The sequence below is a fragment of the Chanodichthys erythropterus genome, chromosome 14, assembly GCF_024489055.1.
Source record: "Chanodichthys erythropterus isolate Z2021 chromosome 14, ASM2448905v1, whole genome shotgun sequence".
In the NCBI taxonomy this organism is placed as follows: Eukaryota; Metazoa; Chordata; class Actinopteri; order Cypriniformes; family Xenocyprididae; genus Chanodichthys; species Chanodichthys erythropterus.
In genome coordinates, this window is record NC_090234.1 from 26,953,948 (window position 1) to 26,977,263 (window position 23,316).

Genomic DNA, 23,316 nt, shown 5'->3' on the forward strand with positions numbered 1-23,316 from the left:
AATGTGTCTGTGAAGTTTCAGCTCAAAATACCCCATAGATTTTTTTTTAATTAATATTTTTAACTGCCTATTTTGGGGCATCATTAACTAAGCACCGATTCAGGCTGTGGCCCCTTTAAATCTCACGCTCCCTACCCCCCGAGCTCTCGACTATAATACAGTGCATAAACAAAGTTCACACAGCTAATATAACATACTGGCTTGTGTAATGCCTTGAATATGAGCTGGCATATGCAAATATTGGGGGCGTACATATTTATGATCCCGACTGTTACATAACAGTCGGTGTTATGTTGAGATTCGCCTGTTCTTCGGAGGTCTTTTAAACAAATGTGATTTACATAAGGAGGAGGAAACAATGGAGTTTGAGACTCACTGTATGTCTTTTCCATGTACTGAACTCTTGTTATTCAACTATGCCAAGGTAAATTCAATTTTTGATTCTAGGGCACCTTTAACTATGACTGCTCTGAAGCAGGAAAGTCTCGAGAGAAGAATTTTCTGTTGATATGAAAAATTGTGTATATTTAGCAATACAGCATGTATTTTGGTGATCAAAGATGAGTTTTAAGGGATAAAATTATTGACTACAGGGGGACTTTAAGATAGAACCACTGAACCCACATGAACCTTTTTTTAGGTTTTTAGTACCTTTATGGACCTTGAGAGTTTGAATGACTTTGCTGTCTAAAGAGGCCTCACTGAGCCATCGGATTTCATCAACAATATTTTAATTTTAGTTCCGAAGATGAACGAAGGTCTTACGGCTGTAGAACGACATGAGGGTGAGTAATAATTGAAATTATTTTCATTTTTGGGTTAACTAACCCTTTAATACAAGTTCTTCTACAATCTTTCTGTCATCACTGCAGTTAATTCATTCATGGTTTGAATATGGATGGTCCAAGACGGCAGTTTATAGCCTAATAAAAACTAGTGAATATCTTAATTCTGTATGTCTTGTATAACACATTAAGTTTTTTTAATATTTGATTACGTTTTTATTATATTCAATTACTGAATGTTTACCTGAATACTTCAGACTGCTGAAGTATTCAAGCATTGTTAAATTAATTTGTATCCATTTGTATCTATTGTTCTTAATTGTTCTATTTGTTCATGATTTTATTACCACCTGTTTAATTTCTTGGAAAAACTTCAAGATCGAGGAACACTTGAAGGCTAAATGCCATGGTTATAATTGAATTTGTTAGCATTTATATTAACATCTATTTATTAGCATTTATATTATAATTGAACTTTTTACATAAAAGAGTGTGTTCAATAGCAATTTGTTGTGGTATTGAGAATTAAATTTCACTGCTCATAAGGTATCGACTACTGACGTTTATGTTTAGTGACAAGTCTATTATGTGGAAAGCACATTAGGATTTGAGTTACAGCCTCTGATACACCTCCATAGAATCATATTCATATTCAAACACACTTCAAACAGCCAACCATTGCACAAAGGGCGGCACTTTACAATCAGAACCGGTTCTAACACTTACCTGCCCATGCGTGTCCCCAGCTGACTTCCCTGCCTCAAACCTCAGAGCAAGACCAAAGTCAGCTATACAGGCCGTCAGGTTTGTCTTCAGCAGCACGTTTTTGCTCTTAATATCCCTGTGCACAAATAATACAAGATTAAATATGTAAAAACTGCTCAAATCTGGAACAACATGTGAGACAAGATATAGACCAAGTGTCCACTATTCAACATATCCAAGAACCACAATGGTTTTTAGATAGTTGTATATTTCTAACCTGTGTGCAATGGCTGGTTTGTGGCCATCTCTGTGTCCGGGGAAGTCAGAGTGCAAGTAAGCCAGTCCTCGAGCCATGGTCTGAGCAATGTGACATAGTTCATTCCACGTCACTACGTTGGCCTTCAGGTAGTCCGTCAGAGAGCCCTGCACATAGACAACAGAGACATGCGGATCAATCCTGGCTGTGCATCAGCCTGCAGTACAAACAACTAAAACCTTTTAACTCTCAATAAAAAGTATAAACTCAGCAATAACACACAGGCTGACTGCTGATAAAGTAACTCACTTTGAGTGCTACTGTAGCACATATTGAAAATTGAATTATATTTTTATGAAAATTATTTATTTTGTATAATTGGATCCTACCGGGCATCAACATGACATATGAAAATGTTACTTTTGTAATGAATCTTTTGTCACTTCATTCTTTCTGTCCCTTAAGAACATTTCAAGACTTTCATAAAGAAATGTTTTACCTACATCACTGCAAATTTGTAGATAGATGCATTTTACTACATCAGTGGCGTTCAGAAAATAGCCATGCAATGTGACGTATTAATTTTCTTTCTCATTTATCACGCTTTATTTTGTCATGTTTATTTGAGTGTTCAGCTACTAGGATTGATCATTTCAATGAGCAAAATTCTTTAGTCTAAAGTTCAAAGTGTTAATAAAAATTGATATCAAATAAATAAAAGACTTTACATTTCATTAACAACACTGCAAAAAAAAAAAAAAAAAAAAATATATATATATATATATATAATATAATATATAATATAAATAATATAATATAATATAAATATATATATATATATATATATAATATATATATATATATATATAACATGTAATCCCTGCTAATAATGACAGAGAGATTTTTTTTGTAAACTTTGATAAACTAAATTTATTGATCTAGAAATGTTCCTCATTTTAAGTGCAAGCCAATGCTGTCCAGACCCCATGCAGTTAAAGACCTTTTCATGGTAAGCCGTGATGAGCCACAATTCAATGTCCAGATTGCTTCCCCTCTTCTCGGCTCCGATGAAGTGCAGAACGTTTTCATGCCTCATGCCGGGGAGATTGTAAATGTCATACTCATTCTGCCAAGACAGCTTGTCCTAAGAAAGACACAAAGTACACAGTTATTACAGCATACTTGCATGATGGGCAAACCCCTGAACACTGATCCACTGGTAAGTCGACATCAGTAGGGCTGCTTACTGACCATTAAAACAATTGATACATCGAGTTACAGAGTCTTAGCTGACATTCACAATCAACTCAGATTATGTAAGCAAGCAGTCATTTACCAGAGCAAATTATTACATGGGCGACTGATAGATGAAACAAATGATTTCACTTGCACTCTGAGCTGTGTACAGAAACAGCTTCTGTTAGTTGTGTTTCCATTAAGGATGCCAATTTTCAGGAATTTATTTTATTTAAAGAAATGCATATTTATCTTTATATAACTTATGTATTGTTAATTAATTAATGTATATTTAACACTTTTCTATTGTAATATGTTGTAAAAATGAAATTTGTAAAATGTAATGGCAAAGATGAATTTTCAGCAGTCATTTCTCCAGTGGTCAGTGTTACACAGACCTAAAAAATAACAAGAGGTGAAGAAGGAGACGTTTACAAACAAGGGGATCTGGGCGAATCCCCCAGGAGAACATTTTTGTGATTTTAACATGTAAACAAAGCATTCTGGTGCACTTGGACAAGAAAATAAAGGGAAAATACATTTGATTCAAGTAAAACAACAACAAAAAACCCTCTCTAAGCTCATTTTTGTAGCGGACTAATGAGTTTTTCAGACATTAAACAGCTTTTCAGAGGTAAAAGTGACAGTAAATGTGACATTGTTTACAAGCTTTTTTATTGGTGCCTTTCCGCGGTTGAAACACTGATTGCGCGATTACATGTGACATGATACAGATTTTTGAAAACTGTACCATATCTTTCAACATACCTTCGGTTGTTCATTCATGTTTATTTCGAGTTGTAACTAGTAAAGCGGAAGAGATGACAGGTTTACATGTGCTCTGCTTGAACTGAAGCACTACAACGATCGGTCACGAGACATCAGCTTGAGAGACATCTATGGTCAGTCTCTATTCAGTCTATGGGAAAGTAGCACATTTTTGATTCTTGTGAGGTTTATTGTGTATATGTTTTGTACCATTGTAAAAGTCTTTACATTCACTTTACTACATCCTTGCTGAATACAAGTATTAATTTCTTTAAAAAATGTCTCTTGAACACTGTTCTGTTCATATTCTGTTTAAAGTCATATTTAATTATACATTTTTCAATATTTACAATACATTTTACAATATTTATTTTATATAATGTATTTAGCGTTTTATAATTTAGGTAACTATGTATCTGTCTATATGACTATTCTGTTCACGTTCTGTTTTGAGCCATTATACAACTGCATCGTCTTTGCTGGCAAGTCTGTCATTAACTAGATATACATTACATTACTCGCAAATTCATTTTTATTTAAATCACATTATGTGTTAAGCAGTGACAAAGCAGTGCATGTTTATGTTCTTTACTGGCTGACACATGGCTCAGCTCCACATTTGGCTGTGTAATTGGTTAAGCAGGTTAGATTAACTCATCAGCTTTGGGAGCTGATTCCCTGGCTTTGGGTCCTCGTGGTACCTGAATGGGGAAGATCTTCACTGCCACATAGTCATTGAGAAGCTGAGCCTTCCACACACAGCCAAAGCGCCCCCTAGCTTTAATTTCCAACAACTGCAGTGGCTTCTGGATCAGGGTGGGAGACGGCGGCATGGGTCCAGGGTCCTGCAAGACAACAAATAAGGAAGTGTAAACTATAGAGTTAGTTGAACAGACCATATGTAGGTGTAATAACTGCTGTAGACTTCACTATGATGACCATCGTCAAACAGCAAGTTTCACAGCGATTATCTAAATAACACGCTGGTTGTGCTGATTCCTAAACACCCTATGCAGGGTTATTAGAGTGACATAATTAACCACCATAAGGTCATTTCAGTAAGATGTGTGTACAGGGAAGGGCCATTCAAAATGACCTTTACAGAAGGACACTGTCCAGAATTCAGATCTTGGAATTAACCATGATTGTTATCATCATCTCCGTTTTGCTGATTACTTGTTCTACAGGTGAATTGTGATCCCCGCTTTAAAGGAGTTAAGGGTCAGTTCATGCTAGATGTAAACGCAAGAGAATGGGTACACAAGCACATGCAAAGATTTTGTCTTCACTAAACTCTGACCTGTGAATTGGCATAGAGAAAATTTGTTTGACAAATAAACAAATTCTCTATGCCAGACAAATATCTGAAAAAACATCTAGATTGACTCGGTTTTAAATCAAGCATGGAGGAAATTTTGATAGTTTCAGGTCATCCTGTTTTATACACACTATCACTCGAATGTTTGGGATTGGTAAGATGTTTTTTTTTTTTTTTTTTTTTTTTTATGTTTTTGAAAGTATTTTATAAAAAAATATTTTTTTTAATAAACTATTATTTTGAAATATTACCATTCAAAATTACAGTTTTCTATTTTAATGTTTTTAAATAAAATGTATTCCTGTGATGGTAAAAGCTAAACTTTTGATCAATTTAATGTGTCCTTCCTGAATAAAAGTATTAATTTCTTTCAAAAATAGACAGATTTTTCTCTGTAAGAGAAGTTCAAAAGAACAGAAGCTACAGTTCTGAAGAGAAACTGCATGAATTTATAGTTCTAAAGCCAGTAATCACCAATAAATTTTAATCGAAACTTGACACCAAGAATTGTTAATTGTATCGTGAGATTCCAAAAGATTTCAACCCCTACTATTGTGCCAGATACCTTATGTGAAATAACACATGCAAATAATACTAGCTGACTGTGGTGATGTGGTCGGGTAAAGGTGGACGCATGTCATGCAGCTGAGCTGCATAAAGCTTTGACAGAAGGGGCTTATGGGAGTTGAAGTTCAGAGCTTGTTAAACATAATCCATAGCTTCTATAAGTGGACCACAGATTTGATAATCAGCTGACCTAGTTTGTGGATGCCATGAAATGCACTGGCATGCCATTACACCTTGAAGGCACGAACCTTTCTTAACATGCCTTATGTAAGCAGAGACCATTTAGCAGTTCATCTAAATGCATGAGTGTGCACTCAAACCCCATCTACACTCGACATAACCTTTCTGACCAATTACCCTTTGTCACAATAGGCTGTTTCCCGCTTATCAAATAAGCTAATCCCAGTTATTTAAGTGAATCAGTGTAGGAAAGCAATATAGATGGCATCTGTGGGCACAAATCCAAACCCTGCCGCCGTGCTGGCAGAGCCTGTCATACTGCTCTCCTAATTCTCAATGCAAAAAAACTGAATCTATAAAAAAAAAAAAGAAATAATATTTTGCAAAATATAAACTATATAACAGAATATATAATAAAAACACACACACACATATATATATATATATATATATATATATATATATATATATATACATACATATATATATATATATACATATATTATATATATATATATATATATATATATACATATACATATACATATATATATATATATACATATACATATATATATATATATATATACATATACATATATTATATATTATATATATATATATATATACACATATACATATATTATATATTATATATATATATACATATATATATATATATATATATATATATATATATATACATATATATATATATATATATACATATATATATATATATACATATATATATATATATATACATATATATATACATATATATATATATATATATATATATATATATATATATATATATATATATATATATATATATATATATATATATATATATATATATATATATATATATATATATATATATATATATATATATATATATATATATATATATATATATATATATATATATATCCTGCATTGTCTTAGCTGTGTGCTTCGAGTCACTGTCCTGTTGCAAGGTTCTGAATGCTCTGGACTAGGGGACTAGGTTTTCATTAAGGCTACCACCACACTTTACTGTTGGAATGGTATCGTGCAGGTGATCAGCAGTGCCTGTTTTCCTCCATAAAGGAAGCTTGAAACTGAGGCTCATCAGACCAGACAATCTTGTTTCTCACAGTCTGAGAGAGTCCTTTGGGTGCTTTTCTGCAAATTCCAAGTGGGCTTTCATGTGTCTTTACTGACAAGAGGCTTAAGTCTGGCCACTCTGCCATTAAGCCCAGATCGGTAGAGTGCTGCAGTGAGGTTTGTCCTTTTGTAAATTTCTCCGATCTCCATATATGATCATGGAGCTCAACTAGAGTGACCATCAGCTTCTTGATCACCACTGATTGCTCAGTTTGGCCAGAAGGTCAGCTCTAGGAAGAGTCCTAGCTGTTCCAAACTTCTTCCATTAAGGATTATGGAGGCTACATGCTTCTGTGAACCTTCAATAGAGCAGAATTCTTTGTAGTCTTCCCTAGATCTGTATCATGATACAATCCTGTCTCTGAGCTCTACAGGCAGTTCCTTTGACCTCATTGCTTGGTTTTTGCTCTGATATGCATTTTCAGCTGTTAGACCTTTTATTGAGAGGTGTGTACCTTTCCAAATCATACCCATTCAATTGAATTTGCCACAGGTTAACTCCACTCAAAGTGTAGTAAAATCAGCAAATGAATTTGTAACGCTTCTGAGCTAAATAAAGTGTCCCAGAAAAGGGTATGAATACTTATGGAATTTTTTAAAAATAAATTTGCAGTTATCACAAATTTGATTTTTGCTTTGTCATTATGGTGTAAATTAATGTGAAAGAAGTAAAGTCTCCCTGTAGTCAATAATTTTATTCCTTAAAACTCATCTTTGATTACCAAAATGACACATTTAAACATTTTTTCCCGTGAAAAAAAAAATGTCTTCATGCCTTAAAATAGCTTGAATGTAACTCTTTATTTATTATATGCGGATCAATGAATATGCTAACTAGCTCCACCTCCACAAACAGAGATCCACTCTGTCAACTTTCTGAGGTAAATGCTGCACAGTAGTATCACTTTTTACAACATCGGACAAATGACGGTAATTAATATGATTAGTCTTTTGCTTGACTACATTATCAAACAGCTAATAATGTGTTGCTAATGTTACACAAATGTTCCCATTCGTGAGTCAGACAGCCATCTTCTAACAATCAGCATCCTTAGAAATGCTTTGAACAATTCAGAACCTCAATGGAAAAAGGCATTTCATCATAACATTGTAATATACATTATACACCCGCTATATATTGCTAAATCTACCTGATTTTTTATATCAACAGAAAAATATACCGGGATAACCTGGCTTCTTGAGACTCTCGTGCTTCAGAGCAGTCATAGTTAATGATATGCTAAAGCCTGCCGGCACATTGATGTTATTGGTTACAAGGCAGTTTGTGGCGTCAGAAACACCAGCGATTTCGAACCACGTTTTTGTAACTGTCTTTAGATCACTGCAGCTGCAATGGTGTTGACTTATGAATTGGCACATGGTTTGTCTTAAAGCATATTAAAAACACCACATAGACAAAAAACTAAACAAAAAAACAACAACATTAAAAACTTTATTTTCACCACAGGGGGACTTTAGAGTAGTTTAACATAAGAAAACAACATAAAATGTGAAAAAATTAAGGGGTTTGGATATTTTCGCAAACTTTTTCCTTTTTTTTTTTCCAGCAATGATTACTGTTCAACTGAATGTTGCAATGCAAAATATTCTTCAGGATCCTATATACAACCTCCATTCTCTTTTCTCTCTTCCATGCTCTTTAAGCAAATATAAACAAAATATAATTTTGAATTTTTTTTCTTAATTCTGGGAAGAAAAATGACCCAGGCACATTCTTTACAGGTCTTGTGAGATTCACCTTAAAACTCTTGAACAACTTACACTACTTCCCATTGTTAGTCTTAAGTGCTTGAATAGGGAAAAACAGCTACATTTGGCCTCCTTTAGAAACAAATGCTCAATAAGTAGGTAGGATGATGAAAGGCTGTCCACGGAGCACCTGCTGAATTGTGGTTTGGAGTTCAGGCAAAAGTAGGACAACTGGAGAACATGTTTTTATATGTGGCCTACATTTCCAACAACTGAACATGGGGGTGGGGGGAGAAGGCACCGATTGTTCTGAACCTAGACTCCTTAGCATAAGGATCTGGGTTGTTAACTAACTTTTTTCCCAGTCCTCAAGGAAACAAATGCTGAAGAAAAGTACACTGCATGACTGTGGGTGGGAGGAGACAAGGTTAAAGAACAGAACATCCATCATGCAGAGAAGAAAAACACGAAACGGTCAGGATGCAGGCGAGTACTTCTGAGATGGCAATGCTTTGCTGTTACACAAACCGAGAGAGCCGACACATAATGAGTGAGGATGGAAGTATGTGAGGGACTGAGCTCCTGAGGGGGACGTAAAGAAAACAACCCTCACCCTGACCTCACGCACCTACACCCACACAGGTCAGGGTCATGTTTACTTTTCCATTTGCCCAAACGTCAGTCACTAAATAGACGCCACTCATAAATATGACGACAATAGGTCTAAAGGGAAGTGTTTGCCCCTGGAGCAGCAGCCGTGGATGGAGGCAAAGACTGACATTTTTAAAGCATTCCTTTTCCAAAAAGAACAACACAGGTAATTTAAGAGGCCTATCTGTCTACCCAGATGCCTGTGGCAGATATAGTATTTCAGTGAGCAGGTTACTGGAGTTGTTTGTGTTGTTCAATGTCTGAAAATAAAGAGACCAGTGGAAAAAGTTGTTGCACATGTGAAGCATTCATACATGTATTTAGCGTCATATTATGACCACAGATGTCCCTAATTCTCATTTCTCAACCTATAATTTGTATAACTGGTTTTTAAAAAAAGATATGTTTTGTAAAAATCAGATCACAGTCAGTTTGTTTTTGCATTCAGTCCACAAGGAAAGCTCACAGAAACACTTGCCTTCATTATTTTGTGGTACATCACATTATCATCACATCCAATTCAGAAGCATTAGCTGATTGAAAGTTTTGATTGTTATATTTTTATCAATGCATGTATTAAGTTTTTAAATATATAAAATTAATCAACTTAAGCTTAAAGTATTGTTATTAAGTCTACTGTAAATTTTCTGTATGGGAAACAAATAATTAGATTTCTATAACAAAAAAAAAAAAACACCCCATAAGGTCCATGATTGTTTACCAAGACTATACTTTCTGAAGAACGCAAGTGCATTTGAGGGCTTTTGATCTCTTGTGAATTACATACAGTTGTTCATTTTCGAAGACACATTTAGTTCAAAGCAATACACAGTGGTTTGCTTTAACAAATGGAAGCGTAGGCAGCATATACATATAGACCAATGAGTGCCAGAGTGCATCTAATCAGTACTGACACAAGGATGGATAAAAGCATCAATGTGATGTTTTGTAATAAACTTTCAGGATGGACTAAATTTCTCGAGCAACAATCTTTGGCTCCAGACACACTGAATGACCAGTTGATTTCCTTTACATGTTTTTTGGACTGCCCAACATTACTGTTCAAGCAGCCTCTGGGAACACAAAGCAATTAAAAAAAGGTTTTAATAGGGCAATCTCTTACACTTTTGCAGCATTTTATTTCCCCCCTGAGGTCCACTTATAATGTTAATCAAGGTTTCCTGGACCAAATGTTAAATATTCTGGTCGAAATTCAGTTTTTCTTAAACTTTCTTTCTGGCCCTAGGAATAAAACTGACTGCTTTTGCTGTTAGAATGATATGGAAAACAACTGTTGAAAAACTATCAATATAATCTATATAATCACTATAGACCTTATGTGCCAGAGAAAAAAAAGCACGCTGCCATCTATAAAATATTGTCTTTGAACTTCCGTTTTTGCGATGGCCCTGTACATTTTTATGCCATCTCTGTCAAAGGATAATTAGCTGGTGAAGTGGATTTACTTGTTGTAGAGTTAATGAAAGTTATTGTGAGCATTGTAATGTTTAAAGCAGATGTCTTAACAAATGTCAGTAGACCCAGAAGATTTTAAAAAGAACAGTTCATTCATAAATACGTAAGATCGCTGTGGAAATACAAACCGGAAGACAAAAGACATCGAGCGCAGCGCTGAAAAGGGGCGGGGCTATATAAGGTCTACACTGCTGCATTTCTTGCTGGGAGGGGGAAAAATCCAGTTTTACATAACATGACCCATATAAAACTAGCAATATTTAGCTGTTGCAGATTTATTTAGCTCATGGACGAACATCTGTCATGAAGCACATTCATGCAAATGTAAATAAAGCTCAGGACTCATTAGGGAATAATCTTAGTTCATTCCAGATTTTAAGTTTTGCCTCTCTGGCAAAAAACTACCACACAGATTGACAAATGAGTGCTGCACAGGCCCACAGCTTCACATCCATTAAACTGATCAAACCACTGATTTTTCATGTGCATTTTGTGTGCTGAAACGGAGGAAGTCCAAGGAGTGATGCTGATGCAATATGACAGTTTGCTATGAATCTTTCAATATGACTGCAAATGTTTCATATGCTAAGTACAATAAAAGCACTTTAAGATGTTCCCCATTCCCACATTCATAACATTCATCTTTGCATACATTTGCTGCATGCTTGGAGACGTGCATTTATCAACCTCTGTACTGTCGTTTTATCATGCACCTAAATCAAGGGATCTCTGCCTGAATCCCCTGAATCAGAGGGGATTTCGTTTTTGTTATCCGTGCACTGAAATTCAGAACATCACAGATTGATGAGGCAATGTGCAGGGATAAACGCAAAATAAAACCAGTGGGATATTATAGAAAAATGTGCTAACGAAAACAAAGGGGTGCTTTTGATAGCAATGGAAAAAAGGTTATAAAATGAGGTTCAAACATAATCTTGAAAAAAAAAAAAAAAAAGATGAATGAATCAGGCTTCTCTTACCTCTATCATTATATGAAAGGCGTGCTAGTTGAGGAAGGAAAGAGGAAATCAAGCGTTAGTTTTAGTTTAACGTATATGAGATGGAAAGACGAGATGGGGAAGTTCATGGTTTCTGGAATTACTAGTAAATCTGTTTCACTATTTAAGTAGGAACTTTTACTTGCTGGCCAACACAAGACATTTCTAAGATAAAGCCAATTTTATCTGTCCAAAATATTTAAGATTTATGTCAAGTCAAAAGATAGGAACATGATTTTGTTATAGTCTAAAATTCATAAAAATGAAGTGTTGAAGTTAAAATACTATAAAAATGATGTTAAAATACTTTCTTCTACTTTAATGTGCAGAGACTAAAAGTAAGCCATTCAACGTAGCAAAACTGACTGAACCAATGTTTTCGGGATGGGACAATCTGGTTGTCAAACCAATGATTTTATATTTTTGCAATACTGTTTGGTGCAGCTTGTGCTACAAAAAAAAAAAAATCAAAAAAAAAAAAAAAAATCACATGCTTCATCTTTACGATGAAAAAGCATACTGGTGCAGGTGTGGGCTTCGAGTTGATATTCTGATTAAAGGTGCCCTAGAACCAGTTTTTACAAGATGCAATATAAGTCTAAGGTGTCCCCTGAATGTGTCTGAAGTTTCAGCTCAAAATACCCCATAGATTTTTTTAAATTAACTTTTTTAACTGCCTATTTTGGGGCATCATTAACTATGCACCGATTCAGTGCACTAATATAACCCTCAAATGGATCTTTACAAGATGTTCGTCATGCATACTGCATGCATGTGTCGGATCATGTGAGTATAGTATTTATTTGGATGTTTACATTTGATTCTGAATGAGTTTGATAGTGCTCCGTGGCTAACGGGCTAATGCTACACTGTTGGAGAGATTTATAAAGAATAAAGTTGTGTTTATGAATTATACAGACTGCAAGTGTTTAAAAATGAAAATAGCGACGGCTCTTGTCTCCATGAATACAGTAAGAAACGATGGTAACTTTAACCACATTTAACAGTATGTTAGCAACATGGCATATGCAAATATTGGGGTCATACATATTAATGATCCCGACTGTTACGTAACAGTCAGTGTTATGTTGAGGTTTTATAAACAAATGAGATTTACATAAGGAGGAGGAAGCAATGGAGTTTGAAACTCAATGTATGTCTTTTCCATGTACTGAACTCTTGTTATTCAACTATGCCAAGGTAAATTCAAGTTTTGATTCTAGGGCACCTTTAAAATCTTGCCTTATGTACGAGAATTTCTGGCTTGTGTGTGATTTTAACTTTATCTAAGTAAATCTAACTGGAAAGAATGAACCTTCTGCCCCAAGGACAACACTCAACGGTTGCTATTCGTACCTAAGGCCAAATCTGCATGTTACAGCAACTGCCAGACGAGATACTTGAGAGACTTCACCAAATACACTGACAACTAGGAACATTTCAGAATCACAAAAAAGAGAACAAAAAAAATATGAAAATGGCGATTTAGATAAAGACAGAAGTTGCACATATTAAATATTAATTACTGCCATAAACAACATAAAAAAAAGTTGCAGAACTGAGCATGTGAATGTACAAGAAGTAAAAGTTGAAAGAAATGGAACCAAGGCAATGAGTTGCACATGAACGCAGGAGCTGACCTCATGGTCTTGAACACTGCAAAATGCGTGCAGTTGCCTGAATGGCCATTCTTTCCTGAAACAAGAAATTCCCTTCCTCACCATGAAGCCAAGCACTTAATGCAGTTGAAGCACACTGTGCTCTCTCTCCTGAGGGGCATGTTGGGTCTTGGGCCCTTGTAAGAAAACTGTTAAATAATCGAAATGCATCTCTCTGCCATCTAAATGGTATGAGACTCTAAAGTGGAGGCTGGGGGCCAAATGTTTCAAACGAAGACACATTATTTTTAACTACATGCTTTAAAATGGCCTGAGAATTGATGGACGAACATTTCAATCAGAGCTATTCAAACCAATGTTGATGACAACTGCTAAGGGTTTCATAAAATGGTTGTTAAAGTGTCCAATGTAAATGCATACAGCAACCACCATACAAAGTTAAAGATGGACCCATTTAAATTACAGTCAGGAGTATGAATGAAGTAACTGACCAACTTACAGGAAGACAAGAGATGAGTCAAAATAGTGATAATTATCAAGTCTAAGTCAGACAGTTCTCGTGTTATTCATATGTAGTAGGGCTGGGGGGGGGTCGTCGATTCACCTTTTGATTAGTGTTAATTTCGTCAGACAAGACGAGACGAAATATATGTTCGTCAACGACCTTTTTTCATGACTAAGACGAGACGATGACAAGACTGCACCACTGTCCAAAAACGCTGACTAAGACTAAATTAACATGCATTATTGTTGACGAAAAAAGACGAGACGAAAATGTCTTGTATAAAATAAAAACTAAGATAAAATCTCTCTTCATTTTCGTCTACAATCGTCTCTGCTTTTTCATCAGCTGTCACGCCTTTAAAATATTCAGAACGAGTTCGCGGCTTCGCGCTGTTGCTCAAGTTAAAGCCTCGTTGAAGCCTTGTTTACACTGCATGCGTGTGCGGCTCGTTACGGCTCTGGCAAGGTGTTGTTCCGTCCTCTGCGCGATGTCAACTCAAACAAAGAAATTTCAAGTTTTTCAACTTCGAATCTCTTGTCGTCAGTTTCTAGTGATGTAAAATATGAGCGGGAGTTTACACAGGGTGATTATTTTGACTTTGTTTTGTATTTGAGCTGCACGTCTTCAAATCAGAAATTGAAAACCAGACACGTTTAACATTTGCATTCAACAAAAATCTTTCAACAAGTGTATTTTGTCAGGTAATTATGACATTTAACCAATGTTTGAGATATGTGAATCACTTTTTTTACTGAAATGTTTATCAGTAATAATCTCAGTAATAATGTGTTATTTAAAAAAAAAAAAAAAGACTACAATTTTTTTTGACTAAAACTAGACTAAAATTAAAAGACTTTTAGTCGACTAAAACTTGACTAACAAAAAAAGATATGTGAATGACTAAATATGACTAAAACTAACAAAGACATTTGGCACAAGACTAAGACTAAGAATAAATTAAAAATAGGTGACGAAATTAACACTACTTTTGATACAATTTTAATTCTTTTATTCCAGAATCAATATTAATTTATAAAAAATTGCTTTATTTTAGTCCTTGCTTGTAGATGAGGTGGAGGACAGTAACTTGTTTTCGACAATAAGGACTGCCGATGGCCCGGGGTCAGTGTAAACGTTGCTCGGGACAGTTGTTGCCCAATTGGGCCAGTGCTGCATCACGTAAGTTTATCATTTACACATTTTTAAGCCTTGCCAATTTAAATACTCAAGCCCAAGAAGATGAGTGTGGCGACCAGGGCGGGCGAGAGCTGTGAGGGAAAGGCGCGAGGCCGTTGACGCAAGTGATAACAAGCATCACCTGGGAGGCGCACCGGCCTTGAGTCTCTCACGGAGGAGCTCCGGGAGCATAAAAGGAGGAGCGACGACCGTGGAGGACGAGAGAGGACCAGGCCTGGACTTTATTTTATGTTTTATTATGTTTGTGTGGCCGGCAGACGTCCGCGAGGGTCTGCCGGCATTACTTTCGTTTTGTTGTTTGTTTATTTTTGAATTAAAGTTACGTTGAATGTTCGCCGGTTCCCGCCTCCTTCTTCCCATATCTACTAACCTTGTTACATTGGTGCCGAAACCCGGGAGGAAGGAGGGACATGCTGTCGGAGAGCCCTCGCTGCTGAGGGGGATCGCGGTGCTGCGGAGTTCGGGCAGCGCGGAAGTGAAGACCGCGAGAGGCTGCCCGAGGCGGTGGTGCTGGAGCCTTGTGAAAGGTGGGACGGAGGCCCGGATGCCGTGCTCCTGGGACGAGGTGGGGTGGCTGCCGTCCTGGACCTGGAGGGAGCGGAGGAGTCGCCGCCGTCTGCCGTGGGCCGGAGCCTGCTGCCGTCCGCCATGAAGGGGAGGAGCAGGGGATGGGGGACTCGCTGCCGGCTGCCCTCAGTCGGAGGAGCCATCGCCGGCCGCCAGGAGGCGGTCGAGGATCGGGCCGTCCACCGAGCGTCCAGTGCCACCGCATGGCACCGCGAGAAAGAGCCTCTTGGCACGCTGAGGACCGAGCGGCAGTGTGTCGGGGAACCGGACCAAGAATTTTTTTTTTCTCTTTTTCCTCTCTCTCGTCCTGTCGCTCCCCTTGCTTCCGTCTCCTTTCTCTCGTCTCGTCTGTCCTTACCCCCAGGTGCTGCGGCCGCCGAGACAGGCCCCGGGGGGGGGAGTAGAGCGCAGTCTCGGAGGTACCCCCCAGCCTGCGAGGGGCGATGGGGGTATGTGGCGACCAGGGCGGGCGAGAGCCGTGAGGGAACGGCGCGAGGCCGGTGACGCAAGTGATAACAAGCATCACCTGGGAGGCGCACCGGCCTTGAGTCTCTCACGGAGGAGCTCCGGGAGCATAAAAGGAGGAGCAACGACCGTGGAGGACGAGAGAGGACCAGGCCTGGACTTTATTTTATGTTTTATTATGTTTGTGTGGCCGGCAGACGTCCGCGAGGGTCTGCCGGCATTACTTTCGTTTTGTTGTTTGTTTATTTTTGAATTAAAGTTACGTTGAATGTTCGCCGGTTCCCGCCTCCTTCTTCCCATATCTACTAACCTTGTTACAATGAGAAATAGAACTCAATTCAGTAGCGTGAGAAGTTTTGTGTGCGCACACATCTTAAACGCACGCCCAGAAAGCCACTTCTCAAACAGTGTGTGAATGCCGAATTGAGCTCTCTTTCACATCTTCTTGCGCATCTTCTTAAAGTGACAGCAGCTTAATAAACCTGATTCTGTCTTTGTTTTAATGTTACTCAAACAACAAAGGACAAAGAAAAAAATAAATTGCTCATTACTCTTGACTGAATAACTTTTGTTACTTTAATAAGGATTAATCTATATTTAAATTTATACAGTGAAGACTATGCAGTGCTATTTTTCATTTGATTATTCATTTTCTCTACCAGAAAAATACTGTTAGACTTACCTGAAAACATGCAGTGTTTATTTTATTTTTATGTTTGTTCTATTGTTTTTATGCTATTTCTCATAATTTGATGTTTTTATTTTATTACTGATAGTTTACTTGTCTTTTCAGTTAGGCCAGTAGTTTTTTAGTGTCACAACCTTATTTATTAAAGCGGAAAAGTAAGATTTGCGAAGCTCCCCGTACAGGTTCCTTCAGTGAATCACACAGTTGTAAATACTCCAAGTGAAGCTCTGGACTACAACGACTACAACGCTCACCAGCGCAGTTGTTTTGCAAATACAGTACAAGAAAGAGTAGATGGGTAATTTGCAAATACAGTACAAGAAATCTCGATGAGATGGGTAATTTTCGAAATTGTCTTATAAAGTCATTATATATACATTGTTTTTGAATTACCGTAAAGCATTTTGTCACTCTCGCGTGAACGAGAACATGAGGCGAGATTGTGTCGGGTCGATGCAGCTCAACTTGCAAGTGCTGAATTCTGGCGTAGACGTGCCAGAGGGAGTTAGTGCATGCCTCAAACACACCACTACAAGTCAATTAACCATCGTAAGGACTTAGAAAACTATTTATGAAGGTAAAAAAATTTACTTAGTTCTGCTTTAAGGTTATGAGTAAAAACAATGAAGACAATAACTAGGCCTATTTTATTTATCGGCACCCAAGTATCAAATGATAGTATCGAATCTGAAGATAGCTGTATCGTCCCAGCCCTAATATTTAGCTCTGGCTACACAATAAACATTGTGAAAGTTAAGCTCAATTCTTAGCAAAAAACACTAGAAAATAGGGATGCTCAGATTGATATCGGCCGATAATCACATTCTATGACTCGATCGGTAGTCACTAAATTTGGGCACAAATCTCACAAACCGATTCCAATTTGATGATGTAAAACACTTGATGACGTCAAACTTTAGTGCTGCAGTCACCTGTCATGTTCTAAAGAAATATCACGTGGAGGAACACTGGCTAAAGGATTTAATAAAACAGAGCAGACACACACACAGAGAGCAGGCAGCGACAGGGAAATGAAGTGTGTGTGAATACCTGCATCTGTCAATCTTCAGGTCAAGCCAAATATTTGTGAAAAAAATTAAAAAGTTTGCCATCAGTTGTCAGAAGATGAAAGCGATATCTTTGTCGTAGTATCCTTCCAACGTTTAAGGGGATTTCCCATGACTGGTGACAGCACTGTTCAATACATTGAATCAATGCCATTGATCTTTATGAAGTGAAACATTAACTTCAGCGTTACCCAGGTGATGCGTTGTAAATTGGTGCTCAAAGTTAAATGAATTTCAACACCTTGTTTTATTCATGAATGAATCAGCTTTTTTAAGTATATTATTTGAATGAACGGTTTAATGATGATCAGTATTGGCCGATAATGACGAAAAGAAATCGGTAGTCGGTATTAGGGCTGTGCTCAGAATATCGATACAACGATACATCGTCATGAACTCCTGACGATGCGCGTATCGATACAGCAGCTGCCGTATCGAGTCTGTCTTGCTTTTAAATCTAGCCAATCATGTGACGTCAATCGATGCTAGCAGGCAACGCAAGCAGACATTCACGTTTCTGTGAGCTTTCATTCATAAATAATCAACTGTTTTGTCGCAGATGTGAACAGGAAATGCGCTCTTGAACGGAGAAACACGCGATCTCCAAATCATTGATCAAAGCGTGCTAACGTTTTAGGACAGGTCGATGGTATATAAATCATGCCCGAACATTTTGTCAATTTGTCAATCAAGCCAAACCGTCCATTCAGAAACTGAGAAACTTGGAGGCCTCTCAGGTTGACGCGCGAGCTGGCTTGACTGAAGTTTTCGTGAGGATATAGTTTATGGACTGTTTTGATTTCGGTAATTACATCTAGAAAGGTAAAAGCAGTGATGACATATAATAGAGATATCTGAAAGCGAAACGAAAGTGATATTGGCCTCGTCCAGTGGGGAGGATGCACGAGAGGAGACCTGCGCATTTAATTGGTATGTGTATAGTGTAAAACTGCATTTACAATGCTTATCAGTGGCATGCACTTTGATCGTGAAAGTGAAAGTGCCCTTTGCGGTCACATCGCATCATGTAAATCTTGTTAACATTAGTTAATGCATTGTAAACCAACATGAACAAACAATCAACAACTGTATTTTTTAATAACTAACATTAACAAAGATGAACTAATACAGTATGTATTGCTCATGGTTATTTCATGTTAATACATTATCTGATGTTTAATAAATGAACCTTATTGTTAAGTGTGTATTGTAAACTCATGTAGCCCATATTTTGTAGCCTGTATTATGTTGTTCTAGAACATATTTTGAGTTGATATCCAAAAAAATCATTTACATAGATGAAAAAAAAAAAAAAACAGGCAGTATAGACATTATTATAATATGATAGCCGATATAATTAACCAACTTAGTTTTCTTACAGTCAACTTACTGTTGCAAGTGAAATTAGTCATTGAGCTTTGTTGATATGCTTCAGTGTCACTATTGTCAATTCAGTTACTGAGGGAGTGACTTTAAAAGCAGGTTTTAAAAGAAGCTTTTTTGTGACATTTTTTTAATATTTAATTTAAATCATTGTTTTTTTTTAATGACAAAAACAAAATAGTTTTTCAGTTATCACGACTGTTATAACACTGGTTATTCAATAAACACATATTACTGTTACTAAACTCTGCTCAAAAGAAATTTAAATTCTAAATTGAACCATATCGCGATACGTATCGTATCGTGGCTTTAGTATCGTGATGCGTATCGTATCGTGACATTGTTGGCGATACACAGCCCTAGTCGGTATCGGCTGCAAAAATCCTGATCGGATCATCCCTACTAGAAAGTGAGGTGATATCAACAATATAATGCATGCTCTTCTGAAAGGTAGAATAAAGCAAAAGAATATTTACAGATGCTGAGCAAGCATTTGGAAGGTAATGGTTTCATAACACAAGCAGATTTCTTTGCATTTTGCAAAATGTCACACTTCCCGTTAACATGTTACAAAATAATTTCTGGCAATCTTGCAATGTTTGCGACACAGAAGAGTGACAGCTTTGAGGCTTGAGACAAAATTCTGGAGGAAATGATCGATCAAAACAAAAAGTAAATTAATATATTACCGTTCAAAAATGTTTGGTAAGATTTATTTGCTCACAAAAGCTGCATTTATTTAATCAAACATACAATTAAAAGTGAAATATTGTGAAATAATATTTCAAAATAAAATAACTTAAAATGTAACTCCTTCAGAAATCATTCTAATATGCGAAGTATTTTCACATTTCGTTCATGAATATAAAGTATAACAGCACTTATATAAAAAATTTGTGTAACAATGTAAAACGTTTAATGTGTCCTTTCTTTCACCCCCCGTGAACTGAAGTGTAAATAAATAAATACGAAATAAAACGTGATCATCCTCAAAAATGATTTTCATTTTCAGCTGACATCACCAAGCACGTTCCCAACCACCTGTCATATACAGACTGCTTTTCACAATCCAATTAATAATAAAATTTCTACAACTTTTACAGAAAGGTTATGGTAAGAATATACCATTACGGAAGTTGCAAACAGTTTTATATTGACTGTTGTAAGTGCTGTAATAGTCCCCAAAGATTTCTGACTGCTGTATTAAGAACTAATAAAGCTTCCAACATATCAAAAACAAGTTTGGGCTGATTATGATATTTGATATCAGCGGTGCTATGGGGATGGTTTATCTGTCAGATCTGGCCTACATAACACTGAAACTCAATCGGGGAATTCCAAATGCTCACCTGACACAAAGATAACCCTTTGTGCTACCATACAGTCCCACATATCATCCAAGCACATATATCATGAAAATGCATCTATTCTGCGCTGCCAAAGATGTCCTGCAACACTCAACAGTAAGGATTTTTTTTTTCCCACTGGCCCAGTAGTTCAGATTTTTACTTTACTGTCTGATCTATTGTGTAGTCCAGGAGTAGATGTGAATCTTAACACTAGTCACACACAGGGGGTAAAGGTCACCCGATTGCTCGTGTCTTGTGTTATGTCAGTTCTGTTATCTCGTGTTTATTGTGGGAGAAGAGGGCATCGAAACACAACAGTGTCCTGACAGATCTCGTTTGATTTCAGTTGACAGTGTGTTTGAGCTTGAGCGAATGTGACATTGAGCACATTAGATCCCTGAATTCACTGCCATTCACGTCAACAGGAGGTTCTGCCCAGGGGAAATAACAGCTCTCAACAACACAGTTTCTAGTGACATGAAGATGTCCTGATACACCGAAACTCAAGAGCTACTGATAAGAGCAGATGGATTTTACAACATTTTGTTGCATGTGATACATTTACCTTAGTGTATCTCTCTCACACACACACACACACACACACACACACACACACACACACACACACACACACACACACACACACACACACACACACACACACACACACACACACACACACACACACACACACACAGAGGTTTGTTTTGCTATCAAAGTGAGGTCATTCCATAGGCATAATGGTTTTTACTGTACAAACTGTACATTCTATCCCCCTAAACTACCCTACCCTTAAACCTACCCATCACAGAAAACATTCTGCATTTTTACTTTTTTTTTTTAAAAAATGTTTTTAAAGCTATTTTTAATTATGAGGACTCATGAAATGTCCTCATAATTAATGATGTTTACATCATAATACCAGTGTAATACCCATGTCATTATACAAATTTGTGTCCTCATAAAAAATGTGCACAAACACACACACAAAAAAAAAAAAAATGAAATGAGACTTTTATTCTCATTTTACTAAAAGTGAATCAAAATATCAAGTTACCTGGGTAGGCACCAGAACAGGTGGATACGCTAGCTTGTGATGCCGATACATCCAGAAGGAGAGCAGGACAATGGCAGCGATGCCCATGATGGGCACGATGGAGTATAGGAGGGTGCTGAACAGTGGTGGCTTCTGAGTGAAGGGGTTGGATGTTGCTGGTAAGATAAAAAGAACAAGAGATCAGAACCAATCAATACTTTTTATTTGATTATAAAGATCGGTGATGTTTTTTTTTTTAAAGAAGTCTCTTATGCTCACCAAGGCTGCATTTATTTGATCCAAATACAGTAAAAACAGTAATGTTGTGAAATATTATTACAATTTAAAATATCCATTTTCTATTTTATTATATTTTAAAATGTAATTTATCCCTGTGATCAAAGCTGAATTTTCAGCATCATTATTTGAGTATTCAGTGTCACATGATCCTTCAGAAATCATTCTAATATGCTATTTTGGTGCTCAAGAAACATTTCTTATTATTATCAATGTTGATAACAGTTGTGCTGCTTAATATTTTTATGGAAACCATGATGCAAACCATAATTTTTCAGGATCCTTTGATGAATAAAAAGTCAAAAGAGGTTCAAAAGTCTTTACTGTGACCTTTGATCAATTTAATGTGTCTTTGCTGAAAAAAGTATTAATTTCTAAATAAATAAATAAAAATGCTAGCCATTGTGACTTACAAATCACAAAATAACAAAAATAAGGAAAAATATCAAGACCTGTGTTCGATTGTGTTCGATGTGCTTGTGTAAAGGCATCCTTAATCCTTATATACAAATACGGTTACACTTTATTTTAAGGGTTAGAGTGTAATTATACATTTAAGTACTGAGTAATATTAATTAACAACATATACTTACTTACTTTAGGGTTAAGATTAGGTTTTGGTTTAGGGTTAGTTGCATGTAATTATACATAAATTATTACTATAGTAACTAAATTTAACATGCAACAAGGACACTGTAAAATAAAGTGTTACCACAAATACTTAGGAGAAACAAATATGCTTGCTGTATTCTACTAATTAAGACTTACAATAAACTTATATGATATAGGTCATTATAATTTTACAGATACCTATTATAATCATATTTCATAAATTATCATAAATTAGAAATGTTCACTTTCATAATTTGTCTGTAAAAAAAAAATTAAAATAAAAAAATAAAAAAGCAAAGAGTAGGATCTCCTATATGCAAATAGCAGTCCACATCCTAAGATTTTATTATCATTTTTCATTTGTCAAACTAGCATTTTTTTTTTTTAAATTTAGTGAACTGCTCCAGCTGAAAGGAATACAATAAAGCAAATAAATACAAATGAATAATAAACAAGTAAATAAACTAAATATAAAGAAATATCAGTATTTCCCTTTTTTAATACATATATGCTCTTTGAAAGCTGAAACCCCGTTATGGTTATTATTGGTTTAATAATAGATATGAATGTGAAAAGGGATGATATCAGCATTTGACAGAATGACTTCAGCTTATATTTGCATTACTAAGCAGAACCTCAGACGAGAGTTTGCTCCCAATTCCCTCACGAGGAACAGCACATGCACATAAGACGGATGTCAAGTCTAGCATACACCTTCTGTACGTTGCA

At 36.3% G+C, this 23,316-nt stretch overlaps 1 protein-coding gene across 2 annotated transcripts in view; it reads right to left on the minus strand.

Moving 5' to 3' along the window:
• The window catches only part of acvr2aa (activin A receptor type 2Aa), a 62,927-nt gene that overhangs the window by 11,478 nt on the left and 28,133 nt on the right, over positions 1-23,316 (minus strand). For both annotated transcript variants that reach the window (XM_067410741.1, XM_067410740.1), the window contains exons 4-8: positions 21,700-21,854; positions 4,452-4,595; positions 2,747-2,890; positions 1,768-1,913; positions 1,512-1,626 (exon numbers count right to left, since the gene is read on the minus strand). In XM_067410741.1, the coding sequence (XP_067266842.1) occupies positions 1,512-1,626; positions 1,768-1,913; positions 2,747-2,890; positions 4,452-4,595; positions 21,700-21,854 (704 nt within the window). The remainder of the gene's footprint in view (positions 1-1,511; positions 1,627-1,767; positions 1,914-2,746; positions 2,891-4,451; positions 4,596-21,699; positions 21,855-23,316) is intronic.